The sequence below is a fragment of the Halichoerus grypus genome, chromosome 15 (genome assembly GCF_964656455.1).
Source record: "Halichoerus grypus chromosome 15, mHalGry1.hap1.1, whole genome shotgun sequence".
Lineage (NCBI taxonomy): Eukaryota > Metazoa > Chordata > Mammalia > Carnivora > Phocidae > Halichoerus > Halichoerus grypus.
Genome location: NC_135726.1, coordinates 18634792 through 18645648, shown reverse-complemented (window position 1 = coordinate 18645648; position 10857 = coordinate 18634792). Strand labels below are relative to the sequence as shown.

The following is a 10857-nucleotide window of genomic DNA, read 5'->3' as shown; positions in this document are numbered from 1 at the left end:
CAGGTGTGCCAAAGGTCATGAAGAGTCAAGGAGAGGAAGGACAAACAGCAGGCTGTAGAGGGGCAGGCAAAGAGTCCTGCAGGGAAGGAGGAAGCAGTGGAGAGAAGAAGAGGGTGGGAGGCAGGGTCTCAGGCTTGGTTCTGTGAGGGAGCTCTTGACCATCTGTCCTCATGCCCGCTGGTTGATGCTACTTCCTCCCCACTCCCCCTTTGGGGTCAGGGGTCTGGATTGCCAGTCCTGTCCCCTCTCCTACCCCAGACTCCTAGACCCCCATTACTATGGGACCCCTGCCCCCAGCACCAAAGAGAAGTGGTAAAGAGCACAGTGTCTAGAGTGAGACCATCTGGGTGGGAATCCCTTGCATGCTGCGCAGATCATTTTACCTCTCTAGGCTTCAGCCCTCTCTCTGTGAAAGAGGCTTCTTGGAAGTACCACCAAATGTTAGGGTAGCTAAGAGAGTTAGATGGCAGGAAGGACCCACAGCTTGGCCCAGCACCTGCCACAGTGTCTGGTTCCAGTTCTGGACACCTGATGGTCAATGCACTTTGCAGTTTAGAGGGGACTCTCCAATCCCAGAGGACTCAGGACCCAGAGTCCAGGTCCCCGGTAATGGGATTTGCGGCTCAGGGACAAGCCCCGGGATGGGATGGGATGTGGAGAAACCAGGGCAGTCCTCAGCACAGTACAGTTCGGAGCCTGTACACGTGAAAAGTGGGGAGAGTCCTCTAGCCAGGGCGGGGGAGGGGAGATGGGGAGTAGGGAGAGAGCTTTAGGTCCCCAGACCCCCCACCTGGACTCAACTCTGGGGTTCAACTGGCCTGCGGGCCGGCGCGGGCGGGGCACCGCTGGCCTCTTTAGCCCTGCTGGGGGTTGGGGGGGCGGGTCCCCCAGGAACTGCTCCTCCCGCGCGCCGCAGCTTTAAGAGGCTGCTCGGCGGTAGCGAGCGGGCCGGAGCCGCAGCCGGAGCCAGCGGAACTGAGCGGAACAGGCAGGTGCACGGCTGCGGGGACAGCAGCGGCATGACCGGCCACCACGGCTGGGGCTACGGCCAGATCGACGGTAGGTACAGACCCCGCCGGCCCCTACCCTCCGGATCTAACCCCCGACCTTCGAGCCCAGTCGGATTTCCTGGACCCGCAAGCCCCCCACCCTCCGGCCAGACCGGGACCCCGCTCTGGTCCAGCGCCCATAACCCAGGCCACCTGCCCGGCCCGAGCCCCGGCTCCCCGGCTCCTGGCCCAAAGTCCGCGCTGCGACCCGGCCCGCCCCGCCGCCAGCGAGCCACCCCGCGGCTGAGCACGCGTCCTGCCACCTCCTCCGCGCAGCCCCTGACTGCCGTTCTCGCCCAGACCTGGGCCCCGAACTCACTCACCCGCGGCGGGCACAGGGGGCGGAGGTGGCCCTGGGCAGCTGGGGGCGGTCGGGGCGGGGCGCTGTGCGCGGGTGTCTGTGCGGGGAGCGCGCACGGCGTGTGTGCGGGGACCTCCCGGGAGCCGGGCTCTGCTGGACAAGGGCGCGGTGTCCCCGGGAGAGTTTCCCCGCGGAAGTGTCGGAGCTTTTGTGTTGGCAGGTATGTGAGGGAAGGGGGAATTTGGGGGTGCACGCGTGTGTCTGGGTGTCTACATCGAGTAGGGTGTCTGAGCACGTCCTGGTGTGAAGCGTGGGAGCGCATGGCCCACATTAACCTCCTGTCTGGGAAAATAGCTCCCTGATCCTGCCTCAGTTTCCTTAGGATGCAGAGGAAGGGAGAAGAGGCAGAGGTGAGAGCCAGATGGCTTGAATGTGGGTCTGGGGCAGGTCAGTTACATTTTGGGCTATTTTTTACCAAGCTGGGGTGGAGGTGTGGGGCAAGGGCTCCCCCCTCCATCCAGTGAACAATGAAGACCCAAGATCCATGCTGCCAGAAGGAAACCCCAGGCAGGGTAGGTGGATGTGCGGAGACAGGGAAGTGTTGGTGAGAGGAACACGCCTCATCTCCCCTTTTCTGGGAATCACTCTTTGAGGGAGGGTGGAGGTCCTGGGCTAGTCTCGCGGTTAGGAGGTTGCAGTGGGCCAGAGGGAGCTGGGGAGGTGCTGTGATGTGTCTGGTTCCCTCTGGGACATAGGGACATAGGAGCATACTTTGGAGGGGAGACCCCCAGATCTGGGCATGGAAAAGCTAGAGACATTCAGAAAAAGGCAACAGAGACCAGCAGAGTTGGAGAGAGAGGCAGAGAAGGGGCAGGTTGAGAGAACCCATAGAAGATCATCTTCCCTCTAGCACCTGCCCTGAACTAGGTTCTGGGTGCTTCCTCCAGAAGTGGAGTCCCCTGACTGTTAGTCCTGCCCACCAGCTCTGAGCATACAGTATCCTATATGGCCTGCCCCATGGGCTTGCCACCCTCAGGCCACTGCCCCTCACCCAGCCAGACCTGGGTCATTCAGTCTAGGGGCAATGAGGGAGGGAAGGACAGAAGATAGAGGTGCGGGCATGCAGCATGCTCGCAGGACTTCAAAAATAACCCAGTGGGTCTGGGCCACGATTCTGAGTCATCCACTGGGGACACAGCTCTGTCGGCACCTGCTGCTGTTTTCTCGGGAAAACTTAAGAAGCCAAAAACGGGGAGAAGCACCAGCCGGCAATAGCTCTAAAAATAGGTTGTATCTCAGGATGTTCCCCAGGGAGATGCCGAGCCTCTCGGCTGCAGATGGAGCCTCTGGGAGGCAGGTGGTGGGCGCTCGTGGGTGTGCACGCAGGTGTGTGTGTGTGTGTGCGTGTGTATGTGCTTGCACGAGCATGTGTTTTGCTGTAGTCTTTTATTGCAGACCTGGGTTTACAACAGTGGGTATTTGTGTGTGATGGTGCATGTGCGTGTGTCAGGTACAGTCGGCAGGACTGTGTGTGTGTTTGTACTCATGTATGTTGCTGGGCCTGGCCACTCTGAGCCCAACGAACCCAGGTCACTGTACACATATGTGTGCACACATGAAATTCTCTACAGATCTGTAGGTAGATGCCAGGGGAGGGCAGTTGGGGCTGCCCATGCACATGCTGTATGTTTATATCTGTACCCAAGTTTGTGTGTGTGTGTGTGTGTGTGTGTGTGTGTGTCCGCGCGCGCATGCATGAATGGTCCTCAGTTCTTTCATCTATGAAATGGGGATCATGCTGGTTTCTACTTCACAGTATGGTTGTGAGGAGCAAGCGCATGTCACAGAGCCCAAGCTAGGTTGACTTTAGCTTTTGTTATTGTAATCACAAACACCAACACAAACGTGCTCAAGGTGTGGGAAGAGGCTAGATACCTGGTAGGGTCAGGTCAGGGACTTCAGAGGCCTGGGGTTCACTGTGAGCATGCATTGGGAGTTGGGGAGGAGTCCCTGCCTAGAGCCGCCTCTGGGCTTGTGGCTATATTGTGCTCCTTTCCATGAATTACCTCTCTGGGCCTCCTATCACCTCTGGGAGGAGAGTTTTAGTGAGGCCATCTTGCAGAAAGGAAATGGAGGCAGAGAGGGAAGTGGCTGAGCTGGGACTGGACAGCTCCAAAGCAGAGGCTGACATCTGAAGGGATATCGGGAAGACGGTCCCCCACGGGCGTCCTCGGCCTGCAGCCCAGAGATCCCAGCTAGCCCGAGCCCTTGCCCTCTCCCCACCTGCAGGCCCCTCACAGTGGCACAAGCTGTATCCCATTGCCCAGGGAGACCGCCAGTCACCAATCAACATTGTGTCCAGCCAGGCTGTGTACTCGCCCAGCCTGAAGCCACTGGAGCTTTCCTATGAGGCCTGCATATCCCTCAGCATCACCAACAATGGCCACTCTGTCCAGGTGGATTTCAATGACAGCGATGACCGAACTGGTAAGTGGCCCTTGCCAGAGGCTGGCCCCCCTCCCACTGGGGTCCTCACCCTGCATAGGGGCAGGCTCAGGAAGGGCAGGTTGCTGTGGTGGGGAAGGAAGGCTCTACCTCTCATCAGCTCTGAAGCCCTGTGCTGAGCCTCAGTCTCCTTATGCATACAATGGGAGCAAAAAGACCCTCTTTACCTCTCTGCGGTCATAGAGAGGAACAATGAAAAACGGAAGTGATGTTTGTAGTGCTGACATACAGCAGATCCTCAAGAACTGTGAATTCCCTTCCTTCTCTTCCATTTACTGCTTTAGGTCAGGTTTGTTTTCACTCCAGGCCCTGTCACTGACCTGCTGTGTGGCCTAAGGCCAAACCCTCCTCCCTGTGTGATCTGGCCAAGCCCAGAGACAGAAGGGAGCTAGAGTGTTCTGTGTGCCAGGTCCCTTGCTAAGGTCTTAGGAGGCTCTTTTATTCCTCTCAAGAACCCCCCTCTAAGATGGGCAAGCAGAGACTCAATGAGCGGGGAAGCCCAAATCAGCCTGGTCCAACTCCAAAGGTCTTGTCTCCAGCCCATCCTCAACCTCAAGATTCCAGCCAGTTGGGCCAGAGGAGGCCAGCAGGAACTTATGACATCTGTTTACCCTGGGTTGAGAGTCTAGGTTCTTTCATAATAAATTCCGAGGCAGAAGCCTCAGGAGTGCTCCTCAGTGAAGAGATTTTATCCTTATGAACAGGCCTATGAAGGGTAGAGTGGAGCAAGGAGGGAAGCTGCTAGAGTTTCTTGTGTAAGGAAGTAATTGGTACTCTGCCCCTCTCCACCTCCCCCCCCCCCCACACACACATACAATGAAAGCACACAAGGGAACTTAACGTTTCAAGCAGAAAATCAAAAAGCAGAGAAGAGGAGGGAAGCCAGAGAAGAGTGATCTTAGTTGCTTAGCCCTGAGTTCCCTGGTAGGCTAGGAAAAAAGGGAAAGAGGACCAGCTATAGTTCTTATTGCAGAAGGGAAGAAATCCAGCAGACCCTCAGAAGAGAGACAACCCTTCCTGGTACAGAATTTTTAATAAAGCCTCTCACCAGAGCTTGGGGGAGGCACATGGGGCTCTTGATGACCCTAAATGACAGTTTTTAAAGGAACAGTTTTCATGTGACTGTACCTTCTAACAGCCTTCAGAGGGCATTGAGGCTTCACCTCAGTAGCTTAGTGAAGGCCATTGTTGTCGGGAAGTGGGGAGGAAGTCCAAGGGGGCATGCCTCTGGATCGCTGATCCAGTGGCTTACTTTGAGGCCTGGCTGGGGCTCCGTCTCCTACCAGAATGCCCAGGCTTGAGGAGGCAGGGAGTCAGTGGAAAGAGATTGAGCTTGGGAGTGAGACAGTTGGGGCTCTGCCACTCACCAGTTGTGTGACTTTGGGCAGGACACCTGCTTTTCTGAGCCTCAGCCATACATCTGTCCAATGGGGGTGATAATATGTTCCTCTCAAGAACACTATGGGGTTGGTGCCAGCAGAGTGCTGAATACATGGTGAATGCAGAGTGAGTGATAGTATAATCTATAGTCAGGACAGAGGGAGAGGGCTAAAGGAGCCAAGTTCAAGGGGTTAGGTAGGGAGTTTATTCCCTGAGAGACCACACTGCAGCATCCCAGGTGGGGCATGCTCAGACAGGTGGGCCCCCAGAGGTCATATCAGGGAGCTCAGCCTGCAGGCCCTCCTGCTCCTGCCTCCCCAGGATGGGACAGCCTGATCGGGCCCCTGCCATGGCCACCCTCCCAGACTCCCTTTGTCAACCCTCTAGGAATGCTATGGACAGATCCTGCTTCTTGGATAAGGCCAGGTAGCAAGGAAGGGCCTTTGGACTGTTGGGTCATCCTCCTCCTCACAGGGCCCACAAGGGGCAAGGCCCTGCCCTGGTCACCCATTCTGGACAGGCCTCAGAGTGGAACTCTGAGCCTAGGGCCGTCACCTGATCCAAGGGCTCACATTCAGGCCTCACTGGGGCTCTCTCCACTGCCAGATCCCTTTCACCTGGAAATTCAATCAGTCCCAGGAGGCCTTGTGCATGGCCCCAGCTCACCAGGTATCAGGGTGAGAAAGTCACAAAACCAGCACAAATAGGGACCTCCCAAGAGGCCACGGGAGATGGCCTCGGCCTGGCCATCAGAGTGTGGACCCTCAGGAGCTGGTCTCTGGACAACACCAGGTCCTGAGAACGCTCAAGGTTCCAGGGAGACAATGTGATCTGGCGAGTAGGGGCTTGGGCTCTGGCCTTATGAAGGATATACAGGCTTATATCCTAGCTCAGTGCCTTGCTGTGTGACCTTGGCCAAATGCCTTGCCCTTTCTGTGCCTCATTTTCCTCCATTATAAGATAGAGATAACAATAGGTGCTGTCCCTCATGACTTCTATAAGGCTTCTAGAAGGACTAAACAAAAGAATCCTTCTAATCTAGCCCTGGGTCAGGGATCCAGACATGAGAGGCCTCTTGTTAGCGGTAATGGGGGCCTGGGAGACAAGGTCCCAGCTTCCATGCAAAAGTGGGCAGGAGGGGTGCCTGGGTGGCTCAGTCGGTTAAGCGTCTGCCTTCCGCTCAGGTCATGATCCCAGCGTCCTGGAATCGAGTCCCGCATCGGACTCTATGCTCAGCGGGGAGCCTGCTTCTCCCTCTCCCACTGCCTGCCTGTCTGCCTATTTGTGTTCTCTCTCTCCCTCTGTCAAATAAATAAATAAAATCTTTAAAAAAAAAAAAAAGTGGGCAGGAATGGGGAGGATGGCCAAGTGGACTGGTGTATTTTGTCACTATCTCTGCCACCTGCAGGGCCCCGGGGACTGGGTGAGGATGGACCCAAGCCTAGTTAGCCCAACGAATTTTCCAAATGAAAACTTTCTCCTGCCCCTGGACACTGGCCTGGGCCTGGCATCACCACCTGCTGGGAGGTGTGGGATCTCTCACATCAGTGACTACACACCCCACTTCTTCCTGCAGTGGTGACTGGGGGGCCCCTGGATGGGCCGTATCGGCTCAAGCAGCTCCATTTCCACTGGGGCAAGAAGCACAGTGTGGGCTCAGAGCACACGGTAGATGGCAAGTCATTCCCCAGCGAGGTAAGGGCCCTCTACCGGAATCCCTGTACTGTTTGGGGAAGGACAGGAGAGTCAGGGACTTGATGGGTGCTTGGTGTGGGGCTCTGGAGAGGGTGAGGAGGGGCACCCAGGGGGTTTGGGAGAGACACCTTCCACCTGCCCCCAGCACAGGGTCTTCCAACTGAACTCTGCCCATGGATATCCTGGTTTGTATATCCAGAGGGAGTTTTCTGAAGGACAAGTCCGGTCCCACCACACGCTTGCTAACAACCCTTTAAGGACTGAGCCTGGCATTCAAGGCCCTGCACGTAGTGGCGTTGCCTGGCCTCATCTTTTCCTGACCTCTCCCCAAATTGGCCGGCATATGATGAATCTCCTGTCCACACCCAGCTCTTTCAAACCTCCAGGCTTTTTGCCTATGCTAGTCTCTCTGCCTGGGGTACTTTTCACCAGGGTTCCATCTGATAAGCCCCTGTTTACTCTTCAGACTCAGCTGCAGGCACCGCGTCCTCCAAGATGTGTCACTCGGAGGGCCATTATCTATCTCACAGCTCACTGAGGGCAAGGCCCGAACCAGGTTCCTCTTTAGGTCACCTGGGGCTCAGGAAAGGGTTGGGCCCAGAGCAGTGTGGATGTTATCTGTGACCACTGGGGGCTCCACTGGGGGCTCTACGGGCCCCTCCCAGAGGCCTGGGAGGTTTAACAGCCTTACCCCTCTTGCAGAGGGGCCAGGAGTCCAGTGGGAGTGAGGGAAGCCTGGCTCTGAGCTCCCATGGCCCCTCGGAGGCGCTAAGCACTGGCCTTGCCCCCATAGCTGCACCTTGTTCATTGGAACGCCAAGAAGTACAGCACCTTTGGGGAGGCAGCCTCAGCACCTGATGGCCTGGCTGTGGTCGGTGTCTTCTTGGAGGTAAGGGGTGGTTACTGGGGCCAAGAGGGGCACGGGAAGCCTGGCGCTGCCCCTTGTTCCAAACATGGTGGGTGCTGGGCTCACTCTACCCTTTCCCTGACAGACAGGGGATGAGCACCCCAGCATGAACCGTCTGACAGATGCGCTCTATATGGTTCGGTTTAAGGTGAGACTGGGGGTCCATACCCCTGACCCAGGGCAGCCTGGCGGGAGGGGGGAAGAGGCTGGAGCGGAGGGTGGGACCAACCACCGCTCCAATCTGACAGCAAACCCCTGCTGAGATGAAGGGTACAGGCGAGCAGCCACAGTGCCCCCCAAATAACTCCTCTTCCCCAGCGTCAGTGGCCTCGCGGAGTGCCCAGCACATCACCCGGGTGGGTATGGGACTGGTAAGATGCTTGTTGAGTCAGTGGCCATCCTACAGGCAGCTAAGGGCAGTTGGAGGATGTGGCAGAGACAGAACATGGAGACCAGAGGGCTCTAGGAGCAGCAGGGTTTACATACCGGCAAACAGGTGGACAGGGCCCAGGCCCGGGGGGAGACGGCATCTGGTATCACAGACCTATGCCCACATTTGCATCAGTGGGCCAAGGAAAAGCCTAAATCCTGCCAACAGCAAAGAGTGGGGAGGATGCTGGTCTGGTCCTAGTGGCAGGTCTATGCTGATTCCTGGGTTTGCCTGCCCTGCCCCAGGGAACCAAAGCCCAGTTCAGCTGCTTCAACCCCAAGTGCCTCCTGCCTGCCAGCCGGCACTACTGGACCTACCCGGGCTCCCTGACGACACCCCCACTGAGTGAGAGCGTCACCTGGATTGTGCTCCGGGAACCTATCAGCATCTCTGAGAGGCAGGTGAGTTCTCCCAGAGTCCCGGGTGAGATGGGAGGATATGGCACTCAGGGCCCATCCCAGGGAGTGCCACCCGCCCAACCGACAAAGCTACAGCTTATGGTCCCACCATCAAGGCTCCCATCTTTTGCTAATAAACATTTAGATTCCTTGTTTTGTTTTGTTTTGTTTTAAAGTAGGCTCCATGACCAACATGGGCTTTAAACTCATGACCCTGAGATCAAGAGTTGGATGCTCTACGGACTGAGCCAGCCAGGCGCTGCCCCCCCACACTTTTTTTTTTTTAACATTTAGATTCTTGGTTGGGAGTTTGCTTGATTGTTAGTCATTAGGACATAACCACAGGCTAAGAGGGGAGATCCCTGGATCCTAGGATGATCCCTACTGTGTTAGAATCTGAATCCTGCATTTGTTGATAAGTTTTAGCTAGATGGATTTGGAAGTGGAGCTAGGTGGAGCAGGGGCCAGGTTCAGAGGCCCCTTAGTGGGTGGATAACTGAGGTCAGGATCCCAAAGAGAGAACAAGTGGGGAGGAGTGGGGACAGGACCTAGGAGTAAGAGGAGGGAGAGGTGGAGCCAATTGGCCAGGTATGCCAGATGATGTGTCTGGGATCAGAGAGGACCACAGCACCCCCATTCTGCCCTGAGTATCTCTTCCGCCTTCTCAAGATGGAGAAGTTCCGGAGCCTGCTTTTCACCTCAGAGGATGATGAGAGGATCCACATGGTGAACAACTTCCGGCCGCCACAGCCACTGAAGGGCCGTGTGGTCAAGGCCTCCTTCCGGGCCTGAGCCGCCTGCCTGCCCAGCCGGCCACTAGAGCACCATTTTCCCAAGGGCTTCCATGTCAGCAGACACCAAACCATCCGAGGCTCCCTGCCTGGGGGGTGCTGTGGACCACCCCCTTCAGCTGGCTTGCTCCTTGGCCACCCTGGAGGATTCTTGATGGGACCCTCAAGTCAGGGGACACCCTTCAGCTGGGGACAGGAAGGACAGGAGCTGAGCATGGTCCAAGCCTAAGGCTGCCTCTGCTCTCCAAGACCCAAAGGCCCCTGGGAATCTCCTCCCGTCTTGCCCACTGGCAGCGGCAGCAGCCCCACCCTGAGCTCACACTGTGATGGACGAGACCCAGCTCTCTGGGGCAGGCACCTGGCATTGCCAGGAAGACTCAAGCAATAATTAGAGGGGGGCAGGGCTGCCCTCTCGGCGTTACCTCTTTTGCAGGCCTCTGCCATGCACGCACCTCACTGCCGGGCCATTAAAATCAGCACCCAGCCTGCTGGAGATGACATGGCCTTTTCCCTCCAGCCACCTGCTGCCCTGGGCAGACACTGGCTGCAGCTTCTGTAGTATCTTCCCTCATCCCCACCCAGCCACCAAAGCCACCTACATGACAATCCATCCATGCAAAGATTAATAAACTCATTTATTCATGCAACAACTACCCACTGAGTGCCTGTGCTGTATCAGGGACTGTTCTAGGCATTGGAGCAACTGACGGTGGTGAGTCAAGCAGAGTATGTGGGGAGGGACAAGGGTACTGAGCGGGTGAGGGTTATAGAGAGAGCAGGGCAGGGGCCATGGGAGCAGAGAAAAGGGGGAGGGCCTACCTCATCTGGTGAAGAAAATTAAATTCCAGCCAGTATTCCAAGGCAGAGAGAAGGGACCAGAAAGTTTGAAGCCAAGGGGAAGCAGGTGTGCAAGCCTAAAGGCGAGAGAGAGCCCAGAGTGTGGAGCTGAAAAGGACCAGGGACGCTGGAGCCCTGGGGGAGAGGCTGGGACTCTCCCGAGGCTAATGGGGAGTCACGAAGAGTCTGGGGTAGAGGCGGGGCAGAACCCCATGTGCAGTGGAGGAAGATCCCTGGGGGGTGGGGATGAGCAGGCAGGAGTGGCAGCAGGGCGGAGGCACGGGCCAGTGGCCCGGAAAAAGGGGACAGGATGGTAGAGGTAAGGAGCAGCGGGGCTGGATGAGAAAAGTTTAGGAGGTGCAGCCCAAAGATAGGGTTTGGCTATCAGGGAAGGAAAGAGGATCCAAGTACCTGGGCCTCCACCCAGACTGGGGAGCCTGGGCAGGAGCTGACCAGGGTGGACGCAGCACTCACAGGGCCCTGGAGGGGAGTGCTAGGAATTAGTGGGATGTTGCGGTCTTAGCCAGGGGAGAGGTAAAGGGTTGGGCTGCTTTGGCATATCTT

General features: G+C 56.9%; 1 protein-coding gene across 1 annotated transcript; it reads left to right on the top strand.

The window, feature by feature from the left end:
* Positions 1 to 915: 915 nt before the first annotated feature.
* On the top strand, positions 916 to 10109 carry CA7 (carbonic anhydrase 7). The gene is made up of 7 exons (XM_036115164.1): positions 916 to 1059; positions 3640 to 3837; positions 6812 to 6930; positions 7724 to 7819; positions 7923 to 7985; positions 8513 to 8668; positions 9335 to 10109. Exons 1-7 carry the CDS (start codon positions 1020 to 1022, stop codon positions 9455 to 9457), a joined length of 795 nt encoding a protein of 264 aa, XP_035971057.1. The 5' UTR covers positions 916 to 1019; the 3' UTR covers positions 9458 to 10109.
* Positions 10110 to 10857: the final 748 nt, after the last annotated feature.